General features: G+C 41.3%; 1 protein-coding gene across 1 annotated transcript in view; it reads left to right on the top strand.

Annotated features, from left to right (window-relative positions):
- The window catches only part of LOC133057717 (E3 ubiquitin-protein ligase RNF213-like), a 121,061-nt gene that overhangs the window by 74,716 nt on the left and 18,536 nt on the right, over positions 1-27,809 (top strand). The window contains exons 35-49 of the mRNA XM_061144570.1: positions 1,835-2,026; positions 2,785-2,930; positions 4,132-4,286; positions 5,472-5,678; positions 6,013-6,194; positions 8,400-8,520; positions 11,083-11,183; positions 11,292-11,474; positions 12,532-12,701; positions 12,798-12,897; positions 23,867-23,978; positions 24,570-24,783; positions 25,029-25,219; positions 26,033-26,155; positions 26,946-27,056. Coding sequence (XP_061000553.1) covers positions 1,835-2,026; positions 2,785-2,930; positions 4,132-4,286; positions 5,472-5,678; positions 6,013-6,194; positions 8,400-8,520; positions 11,083-11,183; positions 11,292-11,474; positions 12,532-12,701; positions 12,798-12,897; positions 23,867-23,978; positions 24,570-24,783; positions 25,029-25,219; positions 26,033-26,155; positions 26,946-27,056 — 2,308 coding nt within the window. The remainder of the gene's footprint in view (positions 1-1,834; positions 2,027-2,784; positions 2,931-4,131; positions 4,287-5,471; positions 5,679-6,012; positions 6,195-8,399; positions 8,521-11,082; positions 11,184-11,291; positions 11,475-12,531; positions 12,702-12,797; positions 12,898-23,866; positions 23,979-24,569; positions 24,784-25,028; positions 25,220-26,032; positions 26,156-26,945; positions 27,057-27,809) is intronic.

Raw genomic sequence — 27,809 nt, 5'->3', positions numbered from 1 at the left:
ATTTTTCATTTCTTTCCCAGTTGTACCTTCTGAAGGATCAGATTTGGACCTGGAATTATTTTTGTTTCTCTTGGTTCCTCTGTATGGATTTTAGATAAATGCTTCTTAAAAATCTATATTTCTATGTCCTTGACACCACCCCTTCCTTCACTTACTGAACTACATAAGCTGGTGTTCACAGGGCTTCCCAAGTGCCACTAGTGGTGAAGAATGTGCCTGCCAATGCAGGAGACATAAGAGATGCAGGTTCGATCCATGGGTCGGAAAGATCCCCTGGAGGAGGGCATGGCAATCCACGCCAGTATTCTTGCCTGGAGAATCGCATGGACAGAGGAGCCTGGCAGGCTACAGTCTATAGGGTCACAAAAAGTCATACTCAACGGAAGTAATTTAGATAAAGACATGCTTTCTTTTTTAATGTAACCTGAAATGAATTTACTTTGGTTTCTTTATTATATTCTATTCACAACTGATTTTTTTTCTTCAAATATCATACTTTTCAAGTGAATCTGGTCATTCTTCATTTAAAGAGCATAGGTGACTTGTTCTGGAAAACAGGTATCTAACAAAATAAAATAATACTACTGGGCCTTTTCAATGAACTAATTCCAGTTTATTAGAGGTAAAATTAAGGACCTTTCAAGTTCTGCCTCTAATCTTCAGTTCAGTTCAGTTCAGTCACTCAGTCATGTCCGACTCTTTGCGACTCCATGAACCGCAGCACGCCAGGCCTCCCTATCCATCACCAACTCCCAGAGTCCACCCAAACCCATGTCCATTGAGTCGGTGATGTCATCCAGCCATCTCATCCTCTGTCATCCCCTTCTCCCCCTGCCCTCAAACTTTCCCAGCATCAGGGTCTTTTCAACTGAGTCAGTTCTTCGTATGAGGTGGCCAAAGTATTGGAGTTTCAGCTTCAGCATCAGTCCTTCCAATGAGCACCCAGGACTGATCTCCTTTAGGATGGACTGGTTGATGTCCTTGCAGTCCAAGGGACTCTCAGGAGTCTTCTCTAACACCACAGTTCAAAAGCATCAATTCTTTGGCAATCAGCTTTCTTTATAGTCCAACTCTCACATCCATACATGACTACTGGAAAAACCATAGCCTTGACTAACAGACCTTTGTTGGCAAAGTAATGTCTCTGCTTTTTAATATGCTGTCTAAGTTGGTCATAACTTTCCTTCCAAGGAGTAAGCATCTTTTAAGTTCATGGCTGCAGTGACAGTCTGCAGTGATTTTGGAGCCCAGAAAAATAAAGTCAGCCATTGTTTCTACCGTTTCCCCATCATTTCCATGAAGTGATGGGACTAGATGCCATGATCTTAGTTTTCTGAGTGTTGAGGTTTAAGCCAAGTTTTTCGCTGTCTTCTTTCACTTTCATCAAGAGGCTCTTTAGTTCTTCTTCACTTTCTGCCATAAGGGTGATGTCATCTGCATATCTGAGGTTATTGATATTTCTCTCGGCTATCTTGATTCCAGCTCGTGCTTCCTCCAGCCCAGCATTTCTCATGATGTACTCTGCATATAAGTTAAATAAGCAGGGTGACAATATACAGCCTTGACGTACTCCTTTACCTATTTGGAACCAGTCTGTTGTTCCCTGTCTAGTTCTACCTGTTGCTTCCTGACCTGCCTCTAATCTTAGTTTGATTTAATCTCTTCTAGTTCTTAAAAATGATGTAAAAACATGAAAAACACAGCTGTAGTGTGGGAATAGTAGAGCAGATGTTTTGTTACTGCCATGAAGGCACAAAATGTGAAAAGGATGTGGGCCTCCCAGTATGTTCTGTGGTCCTTCTAACCGGAGCGGACCTATCTCTCCCCTACACAGGCAGACCCTCTGGAAGCGGGTCCAGGGCGCTGTGACTCCCCTCCTGGCGAGCATGATCTCCTGCGTGGACAGGGATGGCAACCTTGAGCTGCTGGTCAGCCCACACTCTCCGTCCTGGGCGAGAGACCTTTGGATGTTTATTTTTAGTGACGTTAAACTTCTGAACATTCCTCTTGTGACGATTGATACAAGGTGAATAGAAGACTTTCTTTTCTTGGGAAGGGAAATAAACCCATAACATAGCAGCAAACTTCATAGGCTCTCCCAGATGTTTGATGAAATATTAGTATGGATTTTAGAATCACATTGAAGTTGGCCCTTTTTGTAGCCTCAAGGACATGACAATACAGTAATAGTGTTGACACAATTCTGAAAAATGCTTGCTTCATTCTTGACTTTCTTCACTTCCTTGTGTTCAGGCACCCTTTGCAGTTTAAATGGCCTACTTCCACCTCATCTGCACTGGGGAAGCTGCATGTAAGGGAGCATTTATGTTGATTTTCCTGTTCCTCCAGCCAATGGCAGGAACCGCAGAGCCTGTCCCTAGGCCTGATCTTATGTAACTCAAGCTCAGCTGGCCTGCCAAAACCTTTTTTGGCTTTCAGGTGGCTCCGATTCTCTGCACAGGTATAGGGCAAGAGTGGGTTCAGACATCACCAGACTGGTTCTGCCCAAGTCTTCAAGCAGCTTCCAACTGTGGTTTGTTTTCTCTGTAAAACCCAGTGATGATATAAGATCATCCTTCAATTCTTTTTTTTTTTTTATCCTTCAATTCTTTTATAGTATAAAAATGAGCTGATCAGTAGACCAGGGGGCTTTCTTTTCAGCCCACTAAGCCTCCCAGTACTTGAAGATGGAGAGGATTTGGCATCAGAAATAGATCTCATCTTGCATCTTGAGTGCCATTTCACTAACCACTTAATTCTTGGTCCTCGTTTGGCCTGTTGCAGGTCTAAAGGAGAGATGTCCTACATCGTGGTGCAGAACTACATGAACCTCTCAGAGAAGGCATCCAATAGTGTCCCATTTAGCTGGAGAATCAAGGACTATCTGGAGGAGTTGTGGGTCCACACTCAGTACATCACAGGAGATGCGGGTGAGCCCAGCAATGGTGGGAGGGGATGTGTTCTACAGGAGGAGACCCTGATACCCTGTCATAGGTCATCACCTCCATTTGAATCCCCTGGAAAACTAGGACAGTAGGATGTCTCTGAGCCCCTCTCAGCAAGTGCCAGTGACCCGAGTAGTACCTTTGCCCAAACTGAGCCATCATTGTCCTCCCTTGCTCTGTTGTCATATGCCAAGTCATCTGGCCACAGGCATTCCAGGAAAACCCCAATGGTCAGACACCACTTTTGGGAATGTCATCTTTCATACATGAAGTAGTCTTTTCAAAGTTTATGTATAGCTTTGTTTTTTTTTTTAATTATGGTGATCATTTCATAAGATAGGCAGACATCAGATCATTGAAAGTAACATGGTACATCAACTACACATCAATCTTTAAATAAAGGCCAGATGTCTTTTAAAAAATACATGTCAAAATACTTGAAGATGAACTTAGATTTCTAGATAAGCTTTCTGCCACTCTTTCTGAACAAACTCAAAACAATCTCTCTCTTGAGGAGAGTGTATTTCTCTTTTCATACCCTATCAAAAACTGACCCTACTTTTCTATGATAGCACATGACTTGGGGGCCAGTACCCGATCTGCTAGAAGGCAGGTCTTTTTGGTTTGAGCAGCATTTGACCCAACTCCCGGCAGGCAGCCCACTTGTTCCTGGTTCATATTGGTCCTGGGTTCCCTAAGCACTTTATGTCTTGTGGAAATATTGGTCTATCTCAGATTGTATTCTCTTTAGGGCTAGCTAGGCTTTTATGGCGGCTTTGTAGGTGGCACTAGTGGTAAAGATCCCACCTGTCAATGTAGGAGACATAAGAGAAATTGGTTCCATCCCTGGGTTGGAAAGATCCCCTGGAGGAGGGCATGGCAACCTACTCCAGTATTCTTGCCTGGAGAATCCCACGGACAGAGGAGCCTTGCAGGCTACAGTCCATAGGGACGCAAAGGTTAGACATGACTGATGCGACTTCTTAGCACACACGCAGGCTTTTATGGCCAGAGTAGAGCATTCCTTCTGACTTTGTTTCTGTTATTTCACTGGGATAATATCTGAAGTGTCCAGAATTGAAAATAAAAAGGCATTTGGTGGGTAAGGGGAGTCATGGTCAACATCTTCACCGCAGTGGATCTCTGTCTCCCTCTCTGCCCCACCTCCCCCTGCCCTGCCCCGCAGGACTGGCAGAGAAGTTACTAGAACTCTTTCAGAAGACCCCACTGGGCAGTTTTCTTGCTCAGCTCACAGTAGACCAGCGGCAGGAGCTTCTTCAGTGTTACCTGAAAGATTTCCTTCTCTTGACCATGAGAGTGTCCACGTGGGACCAGTTAAACGTAAGTACTGACTCGGGGTCAGGGCAAGGCTGGCGTAAGTGGACAAAATACCAACATGGAACTTCCTCCACTGCCGGAGCTGCAATGTTTGTGGAACAGAATGTGTCCCAAGAGGAGAGTGCTGTGAGAAAATGCCACTGACACCTTCAGAACCGCCGAGGCTGGCCACTTACTCCGCCTCTCAGCACCCCTAAAACATGGAGATTTTAGTAACAGGAAGAAGACCTCCAATTTCCTGTGATGCTTTCTTTTTAAATGTTTAGTTTTTCTCGAAGAAAACTAGATAAATATTTAACTGACCACAGCAAGTTAATAATAAGAGCAACTGAAATTTCAGTGGAAATATTGAAGGTTTCAAACTTTAGTACATAAAAACGGAAACTGGCAGATTTGAGAACACACAACCAGCATGATTAAGGATTCATAAAGTGTTCTTACGAATCAATAAGAAAATCCCCTAATTTTTAAAAACAAATAAAAGTTATAAGTTGACTATTAAGAGAATAATTATACAGATGTCCAGAAAACAGAGGAAAATTAGCCTCACTAGTAAATCAACAAGGCATGAACAACTTTCAGCTACCGACATTTTTGTCCATGTGGCAAAACTGGTTTTTGAAAAATGGCCAGAAGTTCCTCCACTGCCAAAGGTGGTGTGAACAGTGTGGTGGTTCTGTAAACCGTCGGGGTGAATAGAGAACTTCTGAATAAAATCTGAACTGGTGATTTGATCTTGAGAACATTATCAGAGATGTGGACAAATATTTTATTCACAGGAATGTTCTTTTCAGTTCTGTTTCTAAAAATGGAAAATTAGGAACAATTTACTTGTCAAAACGTAAGGGCTGGACAAGTTAAAGTACAGCCATTTGATTGTTATTGTGCAGCCATTAAAAACAGCGTTCTTCTGGTGTGCTTGTGATAGAGCAGTGCTTTTAAAGTAAAGTGGAAACAGATCAGGAATGCATTGTGACCCTAATTTGGGGACCCCTGGGAGAAGAGGTGTGGATCTAGAAATGTCTAGAAGGGACAACACCAAAAAGTAAATGTGGGATACTAGTAGTGTGCATGGTTTTTCATTTTCTTTTTTGTCATTTTTGTATGGTTCTCATTTTCCTCGAGCAAAATGTAGCTCTTTAAAAAATACTTTACAAACAATATAATAAAAGCTTTTTTTCTTCCCAGGCTCTGCAGATGGCTCTGCAGTCCTGCGTCAATCAGCTGAATGCAGGAAGGCCAGAGGAAGAGGCCTCCTTACCATCAGTGCACCTCGCCTACCACCACTTCAGAAGCCGGCTACAGAACTTCTCCAGGATCTTGACCATCCACCCTCCAATTCCACCAAGCCTTGCGAAAGGCACACAGAACCAGAACTGGGCTGGACGTGAGATGGTATGGCCCCTCTTAGGGATCTCTCATGCCTGTAGCAGGCTTGGCCTCCTCAAGCGAGTGTGGAGGGAGGGACGCTCCCACCACCTCCCCGACAAGGGAAAGCTTATGGGCCTTGTTCCAACTGGGAGACATCTTTACCAGCACACACGTCAGTGCGGCTTCTCAGTTAGAATACATCCAGCTCATGCCCCCTAGATCCCAAGACAATGAAAGAGGAAGCTCCAAGCCTGGGACACAAGAAAAACACCCAGGACCTCCGACTTATGGTTTAGAGCAGCCCAATGAGGGCCAGGGGACAGACTGCTCAGTCACGGGTCTGTTCTCTGCTCCCCAGAGTCTGGATGTGTTGGCAGCAGTGGCCTGTGCTGAAATGCTGACGGAAAACCTCCTGAAGCCCAGTCCCCAAGCTTGGTTACGGAAGGTGAAGAATCTTTCCATGCCCCTGGAGCTCCTCTGCTCAGAAGGGTACATGCAGGACTGTGGGATGAAGACCAGAGAGGTCATCAGAGGTGTCAGGTAAGACCCAGGAGGCCCAGGTACATCAGAGAGAGAGGGCAGATGTTCCTATTGCTGGAAGTGGGCCTTTCCTCATCACTCTTTAACATCTGTGGAACCCTACTTAAACGCCAGGCATCTCAATGATCCTAGAGAAACAGGCGGGAGCTGAGCCTTCGGGGAGTGCACAGAGTGATGGGGGTGATACGGAGGTGACCAGAAATTATTGTGATCCCGACGGCGAAGGAGCAGCTGCAGAGGCCCCCAGCAGGGTGACAGAGAAAGGGCGTGCACTCGGGGTAGACTTCCCAGAGGACCAGGCCTGGGCTGGCCTTCACGGGCGAGGTGGGAGTCACCAGACATGGGCAGAGGCATTGAACTTGAGTTGTCTGAGCTGAGAATCTGTGGGGAGGAGGAGAAAGACGGAAGTGGGTAGAGGTCAGGGAGAACATCATAAAGGGCTTCTACCTAATTCACTTACCTTCTCTCCTGCTCCTTTTTTTTCCTCTTTCTTTTTTATTTTTTAAATTATGAAAGTATGATAACACATTTACAGGAGACTTGGAAGATACCCAACAGAGTTACATATAGTTCCACCATATATTATAATTATTTCTTAAGTAGATTAATTATGATTTTTAGTTGTAGTTTTAATATCAAACTCTCAAAAGTTAATAGAATGAATATACAGAAAAGTAAAAAAAATACAGTAGATCTGAAAAGCACCATGAAGCAATTCAACATAATTTTTTATAACTTTCACACAACAGTAGGATACAAGTTCTATTCAAATTGCCATAGACTGTAAACTAAGAGACATTAGAACATATGCAAGGTGTGAAAGCTTCATGGTCTAAAGGTACTGAAACATGAAAACTGTAAATACCTTTTACTACTGTGATTATATAACTATTAGTTATTCACTTCATACCATTCTTATGATTGGTCAACAGAAAATAATATAGTTCTATATCAGTAAAAGTACCATTTGATAGAAAAACCTGTAATAGTTTTTAAAATCCAGAGGCATATCAGAATTATCTTGGAATTTTTTGAAAAATACAAATGCCCATGTTTTGCTTTTTTTCTCCAGAGTTCAGATGTGTTTCTAATGATTATCCATGCTTAAAAACAATTGGACTATATGATGATTTTTTTTTTTGTCTAGTTTGTTTCATTTTTCTATTGCATATTCTGTGCTCCCATTTCATTTAGTTTATGTTTTCCAATTTCTGTCTCTTGTTTATTGTTCTTTCTGAAGCCTTTATCTAGGATAGTAAGAAAGCTTTTGTACATACACAGATATGTATATGTATATATAAACATAGTATGTATAATTAAAATATGTATTTTAGAGACATGAATTTTTGCTTAGCAAAAAAAATGTATGACATTTTGATTCCACTAATTTATTTTCACCATAATGTTGATATACTTCCATGTATTTTGGCATCTAATATTCTTGCTTAAAGATTAGAAAGTTTATTATCTTAGTGAGTTAAATTTTTTTGAATGAAGCTTGAAACTTCTAATCCAATTCTGAGAATATAAAGAAAGACCATGTTGTAAAAAGAAAAAAAAAGCAGGAAATTAAGTTGTGATACAGTATTAACTTAAGTACAGATTTTGTCAAAATTTCACAGAATTGTATGTTAGTATCCATTATTTGTTTTCATATCTTATTCAAGATTCCACATTGTATTCAGTTGCTTCAGCTGCATACAACAAATTCTGAGAAATTCTCTTTTCAATTTTATTATGTCACAGATCTTTTCTAATTTTCCTTGATATGGCTTCTTGCATACACCTACCATTTAAAAGTGGACATTTAATTTCCAAATACATGGAGTTTTTAAAGTATCTTTGACATTAATTTCTCACTTTGATATTTCTCATTTAAATCTTTTCTTCTCTGCAATCACTCTCTGTGTTTCTTCAGTCTTCAAGCTTTACTGAGGCTTTCAGTGGCTAAGTCAAAGATCTCTGTTAATAAATGTCACATTGCACTTGAAAATATGTGGGTTATTTTCAAATATCTTTTGATATGGATTTCTAACGTAATTCCACAGTGATAAGAGAACAGTCTCTCTCTAATTTCAATACTTTAAGATCTGCTCCTTTCCTTAACTTTCAACTCCTGTGCCTTGAAACTACCTCCCTGCGCCTCTGCCTTCTGTCTCAGATGCTTTGTGTCAGAGCTGAGTGAGGGAACCCCTCTCTTGACAGAACCCACTGGAATCGCATTTTCTCCATCTCGCTCTTTGTGGAGCACGTGCTGCTGGAGACGGAGAGACAGATTCCTGAGCTGCTCAAGCTGGTGACTGGCTATGTCTCCTTGCTGAATAAGGTGAGCGCAAAGGTTCGGCCTAGCAGGCAGAGGTCTGCCTCTTTGTAAGACGAAGCACAACTGAAGCTTGACCCAACCTCTGTCAGCGAGGTGGTATATTCCCTTTCTGCTCTGACAGTTTTATCTGGTTGTAGTAAGGAAAGTGATTTCATCACATAAGCTGCTCTATTTGCGGCATTTAATGGTTTAATTTTTACCCTCTCCTGAGTGGTAAGTCAAGGTATGTCATTTAGGGTTTCTTGCAGGAAAAGGACTATCAGTGCAGCAAATCTGCTTGGGAGGACTGAAGGGTAGGCTCCAACCAGGCCTCCAGTGGCCCTAGAAAGACCAGCAGCCTGGCCCACAGCGGGAGCAGCTTGCCACTGCCGTGATCAGGAAGACGGCAGTGTAAGAGAATGCCACTGGACTTGTGGACTTCCAAACACAGTGCTGTTGGTGGGACCAAGGGCACAGGAAGGCCCATGTCTCTGCCCCTCGACACCCTTTATAAAGTTGGTGCCACACAGGATAATACCCTGCAGAAAAAGTGACCGTCCTTTCAGCATCAATGGCCTCTCAGGGCCACTGCCTCTGGAAACAGGGGAAACAGCCTCTGCCTACTGGGAACCTCACACAAGCACTGCCAGCAGCTTTGCTGTGTAGCCTTTGACATGTCCTTTTTTAACTAGCATATTTCATGTTCTCAAGGTTTGTCCACATTGTAGCAGGTGTCAGAATTGCCTTCCTCTTTAAGGCTGAGTAAGATTCCACTGTATGGATAGAGCACATTCTGTTTATCCAGCTATCTGATGATGGACACTTGGGTTGTTTCCACCTTTTGGTGATTGTAATAATGCCGCTATGAACCTGGGTATAGAAGTATCTATTTGAGTCACTACTTTAATTCTTTTGGGTGTGTACTTAAGAGTAGAATTGCTGGATCACATGGTAATTCCATGTTTGGCATTTTGAGGACTCACCATACTGTTTCCCACAACTGCCACACCGTTTTACATTCCCACCAGCAATGACCCAGGGCTCCAATTTCTCCACATCCCTACTAGTACTTGTTATTTTCCATTTTAAACATAACAACCCTCCCAATGGGTATGCAGTGGTATCTCACTGTGGTGTTGGGTTTTTTTAATTGGAGTATAATTGCTTTACAATCTTGTTAGTTTCTGCATACAGCAACATGAATCAGCTATATGTATACATGTATCCCTGTTGAGGCTCCCCTCCCCTCATCCCACCCATCTAGGTCATCACAGAGCACCAACTCAGTGTGGTTTGATTTGTATTTCCCTAGTGACTAGCGATGTTAGTATTTTTTTAGTTACTGTTTAGTTAGTATTTAGTGTGCTTACTGCCCATTTGTATACCTTCTTTGGAAAATGTCTATTCAAGTCCTTTGGCCACTTTTGAATATTTTATTCAACAGATCAAATTTACCAGGGTATTAAAAACTCATAATTTCCAAGTAAGATTAGTCCTGGAATTCAAGGATAGCCCAAAGTTATAAAGCCTATAAATGTCATCAGTTACATAAGAAATAAAAAGATAGACTGCAAATGATAATTTTAAAAGGTACAAAAAAATCTTTTCATAAAATATATAATTTGGTAAAAAGATACTCTTGCTGAATTAGGAATAGAAAGGAAATTTCCTTGAGCAGATAATGTCATGGGTATTCATAATATCTATATTATGTTTAAAAACACCTATAACAAGCATCATATATAACCAGAAAATTCACTAAGCATACCAATTAAACTCACTATCTTATGTCATTAAAGATATGTCTTTCCTAAGAAACAGTGTTTCTACTTCTAAATATATACTCTAGGGAATTTTCCTGTTTCCACTCCGACACATGGAAGAATGTTGGGTACAGAAATGTTTGTAATTGCAAGAAATTGGGAACATCCTAAATGTTCATTAACAGGAAAATAGATGACTAGTGTCTTTGTCACCAAGTACCATGCAGTAGTAAACATGAATGATCTGAACCTACGTTTATCAATGAAAAATGCAAGTTGCCAAGCTTAGGTATAGTGTGATGTCCCTAAAACAGAGTTGCATGCATGCATGCATGCATGGGTGCAAATCTAGTAGAAGTGGGAATTTAAGAATGTGGTTCCCTGGGCCTGGGAGTAGAAAGGGATATACTTGAAGTCAAAACTATACCTGTGACATTTGGTTATTCAGAAAATGATAAAGCAAATATTCAGAAAAATGCCAAGATTACTTAAAGTTTGGTGGATACACAGATAGTCACTATATTATCATTTATAATTTGAAATATAGTGGAAAGAGGGGGTAGACCTTAAAAAAAAAAGTGAAAGAAAGGAAAAATCTAAAGCTGAGAATATCGGTCTTCTCCCCAAAACAGCATAGTCCCATAGGACATTCAAAGTTAAAGAAATTGCTAAACAAAATTGTAAAAAGCCTTGCACTGCAGACAGCAGAGCCGTAACTGTCTGGCTCCGCCAGTGGCAGAGGGCCCGCCATGTTTTCTGGCCTGGCTGACCTCTGCTCTCCCTCTCTGCCCCCCGCCCTCCTGCCAATGCCTTTCTCCTTCAGTGCCTACTGGAGGACTCTGACGTGAAGACCCATAGGCCTTTCATGGCGGTGATGACTACTCTTCGTAAATGTAAGGACCAGGTCAGCAAGAGTTTCACCAGGTGAGATTTTGGGTTAGGGATCCGCAAGTTTGAGAATTCAGAAGCTTCTTTTTTGCTTCTCATGTCCCACTTCCCTGCTTTAGAGCTGACTACCTTCTTGGCTTCTAGGTTTGGGGTTCAGCCGTGCCCCATCTGCCTGGGAGACGCACAGGATCCAGTCTGCCTGCCCTGTGACCATGTGTTCTGTCTGCGCTGCATTGACGTTAACCTCACCCAAGGGCACATGGGATGCCCCTTGTGTTTAACCGACCTGCCAGACAGATACTCTGCAACTGTGTCCCAGGAGCACAGGTAAAACAGCCTTTCTCTTGAGAAAGCTTCCACCTTTTTCTTCCTTTTTTGCAAATACAGTATTCAAAAATATAAGTATTGGGCTTCCCTGGTGGCTCAGTGGTAAAGAATCCACCTGCCAATGCTAGAGACATGGGTTCGGTCCCTGATCCGAGAAGATCCCACATGTGGCGGAGCAAATAAGCCTGTGCACCACAGTTATTGAGCCTGTGCTCTAGAGCCTGTGAGCCCCGACTATGGAGCCCATGTACCGCAACTACTGAAGCCCAGGCACCCTAGAGTCTGTGCTCCGCAACTAGAGAAGCTACCATAATGAGAAGCCTGAACAGTGCAACTAGAGAGTAGCCCCTGCTTACCCCAACTAGAGGAAAAGCCTGCACAGCAATGCCCAACACTGCCAACAATAAATAAAATTATTTTTAAAATATACTATTGACCTTAGAAAGCCTCATAGCAAAGTGTCCTAACAAAGACAACTAATTATTTATGTACCTTTATAAACACCTAGTGTCTGAAAATTATCCTTTCCCTTAGATATGCATGTGTACAGAGGAGGGAGATTGAAAAATTAGAGGAAAAAACCCAGGAAGTTGTAAACTAAGTAAAGCCATCACAAGTACCCAAAGAATTTAGATGCAACTGGCTTATCCTCTTGATGTGTAAATGCCATCCATGTTCTATGATTTGAGGATAAAACTAACTCTTGTCTGGCTAAGTGCCTTCAGGGCACTCACTAAAATAGCCCAAGCAGTGGTTTTCTTCCCTTCTGATGCCTTCTAAAAGTGGGGCACAAGACAAGTCCAGTGGATGGGAGCTTTGAGAAACTCTTAGGATATAAAGGCTATCACTAGATGGTCCAAATGATCGAAGTCTTTCTCAAAAGACCCAAGTGTACGTACTGTCTGTTTTTGGAGACTGATTCTAATCAATATATGGAGATACTTGCATCTTTTAATTTAAAAAAAAAAAGCTATCCAAATCTCAAAGCACTCTATAGGGAGGGATTCTGGAACACAGTTTATAAGACTTTTAACCGTGGTTTTTAACCATTCCCAAGGGAGGCCATTGAGAAACATGCCCGCTTCCGGCAGATGTGCAATAGTTTCTTCGTGGACCTGGTTTCTACCATGTGCTTCAAAGACAATTCTCCACCTCAGAAGGAAGTGGTCAAAGACCTGCTATCCTTACTCTTTGTGGAGAAGGAGCTCCTTCGAGAGGCTCCCCAACGTGAGTGGCTGTCTTCCAATAGAGTTAAAAATTCAGTTCTTCATCTCACTTTTTATGTCTGATGTGAACAATGATCTGCCTTTCTCCTGGTTTTAGGATGCCGTGAACACACAAAGTCTCTTTCTCCTTTTGATGATGTCGTGGATAAGACCCCCGTGATCCGCTCAGTGGTATTGAAACTGCTTTTAAAATACAGGTGAGCACCATGAACATGGAGTTGCCTCTGAAACACCTTGACTTCTTTTTTTTTTTCTCCTCATGGCTTTTTCTTTGCTGCAAAGCATTCTTTGCAGAACTGGTAGCTAGCTCAGTATCTGGGAAAGCTTCTTTAGCAAGAGACGCCCTGGTTCCTTTATCTGTATGGGTTGTATCCTTGGCATATTACATGCTGGCCATGAGTTCAGTATGGCCACAAGCACGTGTTTAGGAAGAAGAAGACAGATTTGGGGGAAGGGCACAGAGTGCTGCGAGACATGTGGGTGCTGGAAGTCGGGAGTCAGGAATCTGTAGTTCTCATCTCAGTTCCACAGCTACAAAGTTTTGTGGTTTTTTTGGACCATAACTTAGAATCTACACTCAACATCCTTGCACTTGATGTTGTGTAAGTTTTGCTGCTCTTAAGTTTCTCTGATTCTATAAATGAACAGGGAAGCCTATATGGCGCCTCAGCTCAATGGGCTTGTCGAATTATGCTATTTTTAAAAATTCTTAGAAAGGTGATCTGTATTCAGAAGATGTCTTTTGGAGTATACTCTGTTTCTCAACCTGTGTCCTACCTTGAGAGAGTTCACCTTGAGGTGATGGCAAAATCAAGATGCTATAGGAAAAGTTCCAACAGACACAACTACTTCCGACTTAAATGTCCGAAATATGACTTAAGATAGAGATTAGATTTACGTTTAAAACAGGGATCCACTGCAGTCTTGTCTACAGACATTTTATTTTGGTGCCTCCCCCCCATTATTTATGAAATAACCTTTTCAAACAGGATTTTCTTTTTTTTTTTTTTTTCTGTTTTTTTTTTTTTCTGTTTTTTTTATTATTATTTTTTTTTCCCAGTGGGTTTTGTCATACATTGATATGAATCAGCCATGGATTTACATGTATTCCCAATCCCGATCCCCCCTCCCACCTCCCTCTCCACCCGATTCCTCTGGGTCTTCCCAGTGCACCAGGCCCGAGCACTTGTCTCGTGCATCCCACCTGGGCTGGTGATCTGTTTCACCATAGATAGTATACATGCTGTTCTTTTCAAATATCCCACCCTCACATTCTCCCACAAAGTTCAAAAGTCTGTTCTGTGTTTCTGTGTCTCTTTTTCTGTTCTGCATATAGGGTTATCATTATCACCTTTCTAAATTCCATATACATGTGTCAGTATGCTGTAATGTTCTTTATCTTTCTGGCTTACTTCACTCTGTATAATGGGCTCCAGCTTCATCCATCTCATTAGGACTGGTTCAAATGAATTCTTTTTAACGGCTGAGTAATATTCCATGGTGTATATGTACCACAGCTTCCTTATCCATTCATCTGCTGATGGGCATCTAGGTTGCTTCCATGTCCTGGCTATTATAAACAGTGCTGCAATGAACATTGGGGTGCACGTGTCTCTTTCAGATCTGGTTTCCTCAGTGTGTATGCCCAGAAGTGGGATTGCTGGGTCATATGGCAGTTCTATTTCCAGTTTTTTAAGAAATCTCCACACTGTTTTCCATAGCGGCTGTACTAGTTTGCATTCCCACCAACAGTGTAAGAGGGTTCCCTTTTCTCCACACCCTCTCCAGCATTTATTGCTTGTAGACTTTTGGATAGCAGCCATCCTGACTGGCGTGTAATGGTACCTCATTGTGGTTTTGATTTGCATTTCTCTAATAATGAGTGATGTTGAGCATCTTTTCATGTGTTTGTTAGCCATCTGTATGTCTTCTTTGGAGAAATGTCTGTTTAGTTCTTTGGCCCATTTTTTGATTGGGTCATTTATTTTTCTGGAATTGAGCTGCAGGAGTTGCTTGTATATTTTTGAGATTAATCCTTTGTCTGTTTCTTCATTTGCTATTATTTTCTCCCAATCTGAGGGCTGTCTTTTCACCTTACTTATAGTTTCCTTTGTAGTGCAAAAGCTTTTAAGTTTCATTAGGTCCCATTTGTTTAGTTTTGCTTTTATTTCCAATATTCTGGGAGGTGGGTCATAGAGGATCTTGCTGTGATTTATGTCGGAGAGTGTTTTGCCTATGTTCTCCTCTAGGAGTTTTATAGTTTCTGGTCTTACATTTAGATCTTTAATCCATTTTGAGTTTATTTTTGTGTATGGTGTTAGAAAGTGTTCTAGTTTCATTCTTTTACAAGTGGTTGACCAGTTTTCCCAGCACCACTTGTTAAAGAGGTTGTCTTTTTTCCATTGTATATCCTTGCCTCCTTTGTCAAAAATAAGGTGTCCATAGGTTCGTGGATTTATCTCTGGGCTTTCTATTCTGTTCCATTGATCTATATTTCTGTCTTTGTGCCAGTACCATACTGTCTTGATGACTGTGGCTTTGTAGTAGAGTCTGAAGTCAGGCAGGTTGATTCCTCCAGTTCCATTCTTCTTTCTCAAGATTACTTTGGCTATTCGAGGTTTTTTGTATTTCCATACAAATTGTGAAATTCTTTGGTCTAGTTCTGTGAAAAATACCGTTGGTAGCTTGATAGGGATTGCATTGAATCTATAGACTGCTTTGGGTAGAATAGCCATTTTGACAATATTAATTCTTCCAATCCATGAACACGGTATGTTTCTCCATCTGTTTGTGTCCTCTTTGATTTCTTTCATCAGTGTTTTATAGTTTTCTATGTATAGGTCCTTTGTTTCTTTAGGTAGATATACTCCTAAGTATTTTATTCTTTTTGTTGCAATGGTGAATGGTATTGTTTCCTTAATTTCTCTGTCTGTTTTTTCATTGTTAGTATATAGGAATGCAAGGGATTTCTGTGTGTTAATTTTATATCCTGCAACTTTACTATATTCATTGATTAGCTCTAGTAATTTTCTGGTAGAATCTTTAGGGTTTTCTATGTAGAGGATCATGTCATCTGCAGTGAGAGTTTTACTTCTTCTTTTCCTATCTGGATTCCTTTTACTTCTTTTTCTGCTCTGATTGCTGTGGCCAGCACTTCCAACACTATGTTGAATAGTAGTGGTGAGAGTGGGCACCCTTGTCTTGTTCCTGATTTCAGGGGAAATGCCTTCAATTTTTCACCATTGAGGGTGATGCTTGCTGTGGGTTTGTCATATATAGCTTTTATTATGTTGAGGTATGTTCCTTCTATTCCTGCTTTTTGGAGAGTTTTAATCATAAATGAGTGTTGAATTTTGTCAAAGGCTTTCTCTGCATCTATTGAGATAATCATATGGTTTTTATCTTTCAATTTGTTAATGTGGTGTATTACATTGATTGATTTGCGGATATTAAAGAATCCTTGCATTCCTGGGATAAAGCCCACTTGGTCATGGTGTATGATTTTTTTAATATGTTGTTGGATTCTGTTTGCTAGAATTTTGTTAAGGATTTTTGCATCTGTGTTCATCAGTGATATTGGCCTGTAGTTTTCTTTTTTTGTGGCATCTTTGTCTGGTTTTGGAATTAGGGTGATGGTGGCCTCATAGAATGAGTTTGGAAGCTTACCTTCTTCTGCAATTTTCTGGAAGAGTTTGAGTAAGATAGGTGTTAGCTCTTCTCTAAATTTTTGGTAGAATTCAGCTGTGAAGCCATCTGGTCCTGGGCTTTTGTTTGCTGGAAGATTTTTGATGACAGTTTCGATTTCCTTGCTTGTGATGGGTCTGTTAAGATCTTCTATTTCTTCCTGGTTCAGTTTTGGAAAGTTATACTTTTCTAAGAATTTGTCCATTTCATCCAAGTTGTCCATTTTATTGGCATAGAGCTGCTGGTAGTAGTCTCTTATGATCCTTTGTATTTCAGTGTTGTCTGTTGTGATCTCTCCATTTTCATTTCTAATTTTGTTAATTTGGTTTTTCTCTCTTTGTTTCTTAATGAGTCTTGCTAATGGTTTGTCAATTTTGTTTATTTTTTCAAAAAACCAGCTTTTAGCTTTGTTGATTTTTGCTATGGTCTCTTTAGTTTCTTTTGCATTTATTTCTGCCCTGATTTTTAAGATTTCTTTCCTTCTGCTAACTCTGGGGTTCTTCATTTCTTCCTTCTCTAATTGCTTTAGGTGTAGAGTTAGGTTATTTAATTGGTTTTTTTCCTGTTTCTTGATGTAAGCCTGTAATGCTATGAACCTTCCCCTTAGCACTGCTTTTACAGTGTCCCATAGGTTTTGGGTTGTTGTGTTTTCATTTTCATTCATTTCTATACATATTTTGATTTCTTTTTTGATTTCTTCTATGATTTGTTGGTTATTCAGAAGCGTGTTATTTAGCCTCCATATGTTTGAAGTTTTAACAATTTTTTCCCTGTAATTGAGATCTAATCTTACTGCACTGTGGTCAGAAAAGATGACTGGAATGATTTCAATTTTTTTGAATTTTCCAAGACCAGATTTATGGCCCAGGATGTGATCTATTCTGGAGAAAGTTCCGTGTGCACTTGAGAAAAAGGTGAAGTTGATTGTTTTGGGGTGAAATGTCCTATAGATATCAATTAGGTCTAGCTGGTCCATTGTGTCATTTAAGGTTTGTGTTTCCTTGTTAATTTTCTGTTTAGTTGATTTATCCATAGTTGTGAGTGGGGTATTAAAGTCTCCCACTATTATTGTGTTACTATTAATTTCCTCTTTCATACTTGTTAGCGTTTGCCGTACATATTGCGGTGCTCCTATGTTGGGTGCATATATATTTATAATTGTTATATCTTCTTTTTTGATTGATCCTTTGATCATTATGTAGTGTCCTTCTTTGTCTCTTTTCACTTCCTTTATTTGAAAGTCTATTTTATCTGATATGAGTATTGCGACTCCTGCTTTCTTTTGGTCTCCGTTTGCATGAAATACTTTTTTCCAGCCCTTCACTTTTAGTCTGTATGTGTCTCTTGTTTTGAGGTGGGTCTCTTGTAGACAGCATATATAGGGGTCTTGTTTTTGTATCCATTCAGCCAATCTTTGTCTTTTGGTTGGGGCATTCAACCCATTTACATTTAGGGTAATTATTGATAGGTGTAGTCCCGCTGCCATTTACTTTGTTGTTTTGGGTTCACGTTTATACAACCTTTCTGCATTTCCTGTCTAGTGAAGATGCTTTAGCATTTGTTGAAGAGCTGGTTTGGTGGTGCTGAATTCTCTCAGCTTTTGCTTATCTGTAAAGCTTTTAAATTCTCCTTCATATCTGAATGAGATCCTTGCTGGATACAGTAATCTAGGTTGTAGGTTATTCTCTTTCATTACTTTCAGTACGTCCTGCCATTCCCTTCTGGCCTGGAGGGTTTCTATTGATAGATCAGCTGTTATCCTTATGGGAATCCCTTTGTGTGTTATTTGTTGTTTTTCCCTTGCTGCTTTTAATATTTGTTCTTTGTGTTTGATCTTTGTTAATTTGATTAATATGTGTCTTGGGGTGTTTCGCCTTGGGTTTATCCTGTTTGGGACTCTCTGGGTTTCTTGGACTTGGGTGGCTATTTCCTTCCCCATTTTAGGGAAGTTTTCAGCTATTATCTCCTCGAGTATTTTCTCATGGCCTTTCTTTTTGTCTTCTTCTTCTGGAACTCCTATGATTCGAATGTTGGGGCGTTTCACAGTGTCCCAGAGGTCCCTGAGGTTGTCCTCATTTCTTGTGATCCTTTTTTCTTTTTTCCTCTCTGCTTCATTTATTTCCACCATTTTATCTTCTACCTCACTTATCCTATCTTCTGCCTCCGTTATTCTACTCTTGGTTCCCTCCAAAGTGTTTTTGATCTCATTCATTGCATTATTCATTTGTGATTGACTCTTTTTTATTTCTTCTAGGTCTTTATTAAACAGTTCTTGAATCTTTTCAATCTTTGTTTCCAGGCTATTTATCTGTAACTCCATTTTGTTCTCAAGATTTTGGATCATTTTTATTATCATTATTCTAAATTCTTTTTCAGGTAGATTCCCTATCTCCTCCTCTTTTGTTTGACTTGGTGGGCATTTTTCATGTTCCTTTACCTGTTGGGTATTTCTTTGCCTTTTCATCTTGTTTAGATTGCTGTATCTGGAGTAGGCTTTCTGTATTCTGGAGGTCTGTGGTTCCTTTTTGTTGTGGAGGATTAACCCAGTGGGTAGGGTTAGACGATTGGCTTGTCGAGATTTCCTGGTTAGGGAAGCTTGCGTCAGTGTTCTGGTGCGTGGAACTTGATTTCTACTCTTTGGAGAGCAATGGAGTGCCCAGTAATGAGTTTTGAGATGGGTCTATGTGTTAGGTGTGACCTTGGGCAGCCTGTATGTTGATGTTCAGGGCTATATTCCTGCGTTGCTGGAGAATTTGCGTGGTATGTCTTGCTCTAAAACTTATTGGCTCTTGTGTGGTGGTTGGTTTCAGTGTAGGTATGGAGGCTTTTGGACAGTCACTTATTACTTAAAGTTCCTTGTAGTCAGGAGTTTTCTGGTGTTCTCAGGTTTTGGGCTTAAGTCTCCTGCCTCTGGGTTTCAGTTTTATTCTTCCTGTAGTCTCAGGACTTCTCCAACTATGCAGCCCTGATAAGAAAACTTCTAGGTTAATGGCTAAAAGATTCTCCCCCGTTAGGGACACCCAGAGAGGTTCACAGAGTCACATGAAGAAGAGGAGAGGGAGGAGGGAGATAGAGATGAACAGGAGGAGAAAAAGGGGGACTCAAGAGGAGAGAGACAGATCTACGCAGCTGTCTGTTCCCAGAGTGTTCTCCGTAGCCCAGTCACCTACAAAGATTCACAGAATTGGATTGGGAAGAGAAGGGGAAAGGAGGAAATAGAGGTGTTCTGAGGTAGAAAACAGAGAGTCAAGATTGGGAGAGAATAATCTTCGGTTTAAAAATAGGGCTTCTCTCTTTTTTTTTTTTGTAAGGTTATAGTGTATTGAAAATGAAAATTAAGGAGTAGTAGAGGAGTACTAGAGGACTTTAAAAGAAATAAGAGAAAAAGAAAAATAGAAAATAGAAGAGAAAAAGGAAAGAAAAAAAGAAAGAAAAAGAAAGAAAAAGAAAAAAAAGAAAAAAAAAAGAAAAAAAAAATTTTTTTTTTTTTTTCCCCCTAATTAAAAAATCGTAAAAGTCTATGGAAATGAAAGTTAAGGAGTAATGGGGGAGTAATAGGGGATTTTAAAGGAAAATAAAAGAGAAAAAATAAAAAAGAAAAAAGAAAAAAAGGAAAAAAAAAATTGAAAAAATAAAAAGAGAAAAAAGTAAAATTATATCTAGGAGTTTCTCTGGAGCTGTTGCGGTCAGTGTGGGTTCGGCTCAGTTTCAGATAGCTCCTCGTTCCAGCTTACGCTTCTCGATATCTACAGGCTCCTCCGGTGTAGACAATGTTTCCTAGAGGGATTTTAATCTGTTGCACCAGTCCCTTCTGAAGCGGTTCCCTTTGTTTATTTGGCTTCTGTTTGCCGGTCTCTTCAGAGCCTCATTTCCGCCCTGACACAGGCGGGCGGAGGTGGACTCTTATTCAGGTAGCTAGTTCCGTCGCTCTGCGGGGAGGGGCTTGCGCCGCGGGGCTTGCGCCGCGGGGATGGGCTGGGGCTGCCAGGAGGGGCTGACGCTGCTCTCTCCTTCTGCGCTGCTCAGGCTCCCGGCTGTTCTATATGGAGCGCGCCCCGCGCTGCGCGAGGTTCCAGCCCTCGGGTGTTCCACAAAAGCGCAGAGGGAAAAGCTGCGCCCGCTCTCAGTGCCTTCCCCGTCAGAGCGGTCCAGGCAGCCAGGGGCTTGGTGGGCTCACTCTCCCCAGGTGTGGCGCGCCCCCTCCCCTCCGCGGACCCAGTCTCAGTTTCCGCTGGCGCCAGTCGGGTGCGCGCGCCTTCTGCCCTCCGCGTCCCCAGCCCCAGTCCCCGCCCGCGCCGGTCGGGTGCCTGCGCCCTGTGTCTCGCCGCGACCTTCCCCTCCCCCCTGCCTCCTGCCTCCGGCGGGGCTGGGCCGGTCCGCAGCTTGCGAGCTCCTCTCTGGACCCTCTCGGTCTCTTTGTTCTGCGAACGGCCGGCAGTGTGTTCGGGCTGGTTAATTTACTCTCTCTCCTCTGGTCTCCCACAGTTCATGTTGGCAACTCACAGAAGCTCCCTCCGATTGTCCTCAGGGCACTCAGGCCCGGACCCTACCCCAAGCAATGCCGCCTAAGAGCACCCGGGACGGATCTCCGTCCTTAGCTCTTTTGTCTCACTTTTTATCTTTTATATTTTGTCCTACCTCCTTTCGAAGACAATGGGCTGCTTTTCTGGGCGCCTGATGACCTCAGCTAGCGATCAGAAGTTGTTTTGCGAAGTTTGCTCTGCGTTCAGTTATTCTTTTGATGAATTTGTAGGAGAGAAAGTGGTCTCCCCGTCCTACTCCTCCGCCATCTTGGCTCCTCCCTCTCAAACAGGATTTTCAAGTAAAATACTCTTAAAATACATTTCTTGCTATACCTGAAAATGGCTCTTAAGGCATATATAGACACAGTTGCCTTGAGATATGAAAAGAGCCTCTTGCTATTCTGTGATTTTCATTAATTTTGCTAAAATTTATTGGTGTGAATCCTGTATTCACATTAATTTTTTAATTAATTAAGTACGTAAGTAAATAATTTTAATTAATTAATTAATCTGTATTTCATTAATTTTGGTAAAATTTATTCGTGTGAAATCTGTATTCATGTGAATCTCCTTGCTTAGAGAAAGGGCAAAGTGTCATTGACATGTATATCTCTTGACATAAAGTATAGACACATTAATATGAGTACAAACTGTACTCAAAGGTAAATGCTTTGTTCTGGAATATTTAGAGTAAACTTTACAGAACTGATTTTGAAATAAAAATCTTGAGACATAAACACAGTTTAAAAATATGAATGCTCATTCCCTGGGTTGAAAAATGCTTCTGTCATTGCTCTTTGTGGTTCATGTACTTTTGTGTGTTAAGAATGAATCAGACTGGACTTACATACTTTATGGAAATGTAGGCACTTGCTGTCTGGGCGGACCCATGCATGGGACAGTGTTGACCAGACTGCAGATAACACTAAGATGGCATCTGACTTTTTCAACTTGTTTGTACTGATGTTACTAAAGTGATGAAAGGTAAAGCTGCTAGCATCTTAGCATGAGAAAGACCCTGGTAGTAGCCATTATTTCTGTCACCACCATGCACATGTACTGTTTTAAAATGCCAGTTTCATGTAATGTCCTTGATGAAGCTATAAAAATTATTAATTCTACTAAATCCCCACTCTTAAGGATATGACTGGTAATGTTGTATTATAATGAGAGATACACCCAAAGCCTCCAGCAGCACACCAAGGTACAAGGCTGTCTCAAGGAAAACTACTCCTGCAGTTTTTGAGTTACATCCTGATCTGGCTGCTTTTTTTGTGAAATACCACTTGTACTTGAAAGAATGAGTGAGAAATGACGCTGAAACCTGGGCAGTTAGTTGACAGGCGTTTTCCTGAGAAAAAGTGAGGTGAGCCTATCACAAACTGAGAGTTTTGTTGCCAATTATAAAATTCAAGCTTATAAGCAGATATTTAAAGGTTTGGAGGAATTCCCTGGCGATCCAGCGTTTAGGACTGCATGCTTTCATTGCCGAAGATCCAGGTTCAATCCCTGGTCAGGTAATTAAGATCCTTCAAGTCTCAGCATGGCTAAATTAAAAAACAATAAAATAAAATGTTGGAAAACTTGTATCCTCCACTGTGAGCCTGTCAGCTTTCTAATACACACTTTTTGATAACATGGGTGGTGATATTAATGAATGTGAGGTTTTGTAAAATATACAATAAAAATGTGTCAATGTTTGCAAAATTTGCACAGCTCAGCAAACCAGTATTTATGAAGTAACTGGTTCTTGATGTCACAGAATTGTGCATTGATCAAAAAGAAATCTATCTGATTGCAAGGCAGATCATTTGATTTTAATGTAATTAACTATGAAAAGTACATTGATAAGGTTTCAGATTGCAGATTGAAACTAACCTTTAGAAATTATTGTCTATCATTTTTGGTGCAGCATCAAAAGAGAGTATCCATATTTACCTGAAAAGACTACTAAAATATTTCTCCCTTTTCCAACTACAGAATGTATGAGACCAGATTTTGCTCATATAATATAGTGCAACCAACTAGAAGCAGAAGCAGATTTGAGAATCCAGTGAACTTCTGTTAAGCCAGGCATTAAAAAGATTTCTAGGATTGAAAAACAATGCCCTTCTAACTAATGAAATTTTGTCTTGGAAAAGATTTTTTTAAATATTACTTATGTTAATATGTGATGAGTTTAGTATGGTTATTTTAAATGATGAATATTGATACATAGTTTCAATTTTTCTTAGTTTTAATTTCTATTATTGTAAATATCAGAAGATATAATCAATAGAAGCAAAAGCTCCTTGTGGTTCTCATTAATTTTTAAGTCTGTGAAGGAGTCCTGGAGCCAGAAGTTTGAGAACAGCTGGTATAAAATTGTTATTATATAGTCACTAAGTCATGTCTGACTCTTTAGCAACCCCATGGACTATAGCCTGCCAGGCTCCTCTGTCCATGGGATTCTCCAGGCAAAAATACTGGAGTGGGTTGCCATTTCTTCCTCCAGGGGATCTTCCTGACCCAGGGATCAAACCCGAGTCTCCTGCATTAGCAGGCGGATTCTTTACCACTGAACCACCTGGGAAGCCCATCTAAAATATGGAATTTTATATTCCTCCAAGTTGGTGCTAAAATAGTCTTCATAAAATCATGTTATAAACTATATAAACACATCTATGTATGTGAGAAAGTGGAAGTGTTAGTTGCTCAGTAGTGTCTGACACTTTGTGACCCCATGGACTGTAGTCTGCCAGGCTCCTCTGTGCATGGATTTCTCCAGGCAAGAATCCTGGAGTGAGTTGCCATTCTGTTCTCCAGGGGATCTTCCCAGCTACGTATGTATGTATATATATAAGTATACAGGAAGCAGGAAATGAATAATAGGCAAATAGATACTTCAAACCTTTGTTTTGACAAAATGGGTTTCCAGACCTTAGCTAACTAGGTGTATATAATATTTCTCCTTCCCTAGCTTCTGTGACGTGAAAGAGTATATTCAGACTTATTTGTCCGAGTTAGAAAAGAAACCATTCCTGGCTGAAGATAAAACCGAACTGTACATGCTCTTTAGCAACTGCCTGGAGGTAAGCTGACTATCACTCAGTACATTTCTTTTGCAGGTTCTCAGAACCACATGGTTTATGCAATGGAATAGTGTTTTTCTGAAAATTTACAGAATATAATTTATGTGGTGACATGAACAGATGCTGTACTCCATTTAGGGGGAAAAATGTTTCAGAAACATTACTTCTGTCCTCAGAAATTGCATATGTTGGCATTATGTACATGTGCATGAGGGGGAAAAAGGCATTGAAGAATATGCCACCAAAGTTGATGATGCCTCTCTGCGGGTGCTGAGGTTGTGAATACTTCTAATTTTTATTCTCTTTGTATTTGTGTTTCTTCCAAAAATCTTACAGTGCATATGAAAAGTTAGATTAAGTTAAAAGTTTTTTTTTCATTATACCTTTAATTTTTTTCCCTCCTTCTGTTCCCTAAAATAAAAATAAAAAGAGGTGTTAATTTTTCATGATTCACAAAATAGCCACTCAAACCTACAACACTGTTCTTTATCCTTATTACACTGTCCATGACCACACTGGTGAAATTTCAAAGACGGGGTCTTGTAAATAAAAAAGAATAATGTCCTTTCTTCCTGGTTCTATGTTCCCTAGGATTCAATACATGAGAAGAATAATGCTTTCTTCATAAGGGATGAATTGAAATACCTGCGAGAGGAAGGCCAGTTCCTTACGACATACCAGCCAGTGGGATACAGCCGATGGCCTGCTGGTGAGGCCTCAGTGGAGCACCTACAGAAGATGGCCCGCATCCGCCTCTGTCTTGACAAGGCATCTGAGATCCTCGCCGAGCTTCAGGATGGCTCAGGCAGGTCTTCTTCCCAACCTTTCTTGACCACAGGCTGGGAGCCCCCATGATTTAGAAGTTCAGGAAGTGTGGGAAGCTGGTTCTCAGGATGATACTGGTCTGTACCGTGTCCCCTTTCTTCTAGATTAGTTCTCTCAGTGTGAATTCCCGAAGGGTAGGTGCAGAGCTTTTACTAGCCTCTGTTGCAGAGAGTTAACTGACAAGTACCCTCAGCCATCACTTGGCCTTTCTCATTGGCTCTGCAGAGATGGCGGAGGAGAAGCATCACTACCTGCAGCAGGTGAAGCGCTTCTGTGCCCGGGTCCAGAATGACTGGTACCGAGTGTACCTGGTGAGGAAGCTCACCAGCCAGCAGGGGATGGCGTTTGTGCAGAGCCTCTCCAAAGAGGGCCATCCGGCCCGCTGGGTGTTTCCTAAGGAAGTCCTCGCACAGCAGGTGAGAAGGGCAGTCTGGCAGCCCCAGTGCTGTCTCAGCTCCCCTGTCCCACCCACCCCAGGAGGAGGGCTGCTGCTCCTCCATCCCTCCCTGACTTTCTCCCACATCCATCCGGGAAAATGCTTGCATCTGGTCTGGTCTGGTCCTCTGTCTGGATTTCAGTTGACCCAGCTTGTGATCACAGTTATCTGCCTAGGGGAAAGGTGTGTCTGTGTTTGTTTCTGGTTTGTCATCTACCTGCAAAGCATTATGTAGGATTCACTTCTGATTGAATTCAACGCAGGAAAAGCAAAAGAATGATTCTGTGGCTTCGGCCTTCAGCAAATTAAAAGTCATTCATCCTGTAAAATAAGCCCTTATCTTCAGCAGGGAAGACAGGGAAGGACTAAGGATGACAGAGTTGCAGTCATTTTGGCTTCAGGACTACTAAGTTGTCCTTTCCTAGAGCCCAGAAATGAATGAATTTTCACTGTCCTGAGGTTACAAAAATGGCACTAAAAATCCTGCTTATTTTTCCTCCCACCTGGAACTTAGGCCTGACTCGTAAGTCTTTGGTGCTCTACTCTGAGTTCATATGGCAAGTAGCTACAGTATCACCTCCCCTAGATTTCCACCCACTCTTCATCCACTGAGGAGGAGGTGCTTCCCAAACAGCAGTGAGCTGTCATGCCTCAGTCTACCCTGGAAACCTGGTTCAACTGCCCTTACACCTTCAGTGATTGCCTGGTTCCTTTCCCTATCAAGAAGGTTCTTTGCTCAATATTTCGCACACTGTACCCACCGTGGTTAACCCCTGTGTTCTTGGGGTTGCAGAGGGATCGTCCAGGCCAGATGGATCGGTATCTGGTGCATGGGAACGACTACAAGGCTGTCCGAGATGCAGTGGGAAAAGCCCTTCTGGAATCCAAGCCCCTGGCTGTTGAGACAGCTCTGGAGGTAGGCCAGACTGGCGGCTGCTCTGTGTACACAGTGGCCCCTCATAGCCTAAGTCTTGTCTCGTTAGGATCAAATGATGCAATGGGAGACACCCCACAGGGTGACATGCTGCCTTGGAAGTCCTGTGTCCATGGCCTCGTGAGCTCGCCTGGCAAACAGGGGAGTGGCAGCGGTTGATTTGGGTTGCTGGGTTTGTGAGAGGACACCAGCAGCTCCTTTCTGATTTATTTAGGTCCATTATTTTCTTTGAGACCCTGCTGAAAAGCCACTTCCTCCAGGATTCCTCTGCTCTGAGATACGATGACACGGGAAGCAAAACCTCATAATTCCCATAGAGACACATGCACGTGTTTATTTTAATAGATGCAGGCTTCTAAAAATACAATCTTTAAATTGTTACGTTCTTATTTTCTTTCCGAGTCCTTATTTACCTTGGCGCTTTGCTGGAAAAAGAGGAATAAATATCTTAGTTCAGCAAAAGTTCCCTAAAGGGACCAGGGGTGTAGTCAGAAAGAGAACAGATAGTGATCCCTGTTACTTCTGCTCTAAGCTGTTTAATAAATATACATTGCATTTAATATGAGAATGTTTTTGAAGAGTTGTTTTCTGGAAGATGGTCCTGAGGTGCAGGGTTCCAGGTGCCTATGGTATTAGGAAAGGCTCCCTCATCCTCTCCAAGGCTTTAGTACTGATCTCATTCTTTATTCACATACAGATCACATGAGATTCTGGCCCTGAGCTATATCTGTATAACTTTTAAAAGTCTCACTTGATGTCCTTGCTTTTTCAGGACTGTAGGAGCTCCGCAACTCAAAAGGCTGTCTACCTACTGTTAGCACTTTTTAGAGAGGTCACCACTTTGTACAGATCAGACAATGCAGACCTCCATCCTAAGCCACAGGTGAGTATCAGCCTCCAGGGCTGTGTTCATAGTCTTACGATTTGAAGGGACTTTTTGAATAAAGGTAAAATTCACAAACACCGGGACTGCCCTGATGGTCCACTGGCTAAGATTCCGTGCTCATGATGCAGGGGGCCCAGGTTTAATCTCTGGTGAGGGAAATAGATCCCACATATCACAACTAAGACTGGATGCAACCAAATAAATAAATAAATATTTAATTAAAAAGAAAGTCATGAACACCAATTATGCCCATAATTTTTAAAAATCTTGGATGGAGGTTTTCAGCATTCTTATGAAGAGGAACTACTTTCTGTTTCACCCAAAGCTTTTAGAGTAACAGTTAAAACTAAAGTCAAAACAATAATTTATGGGCTTCCCTGGTGATCTAGTGGCTAAGACTCTGCACTCCCAATGCAGGGGGCCTGGGTTCAATCCCTGGTCAGGGAACTAGATCCCACATGCCACAACTAAAACCCACTGAAGCCGGATAAATTTAAAATAAATAAATAAAAATAAAGTTGTCTTAAAAAAGGACATACAATAATCTTTTCCAAAACAGAATGATCAAAACTAGTGCTTGCATATGTGGTTTCTGTGTTTGTAGAGGAGATGTCTCTGGATAATTCCCCTTCAGGAAGTAATCATTTAGCCATTTTAACCTTGATTTAAAAGTCTTTTAATGCAACTAACTCTATTTGTTTATTTATTTATTTATGGCTGCACCCTGTGTCTTGAGGGATCTCAGTTCCC

The sequence above is a fragment of the Dama dama genome, chromosome 5 (genome assembly GCF_033118175.1).
Source record: "Dama dama isolate Ldn47 chromosome 5, ASM3311817v1, whole genome shotgun sequence".
Classification (NCBI taxonomy): domain Eukaryota; kingdom Metazoa; phylum Chordata; class Mammalia; order Artiodactyla; family Cervidae; genus Dama; species Dama dama.
Note: the sequence above shows the minus strand (reverse complement) of the source record. Positions and strands in the feature narration are given on the sequence as shown.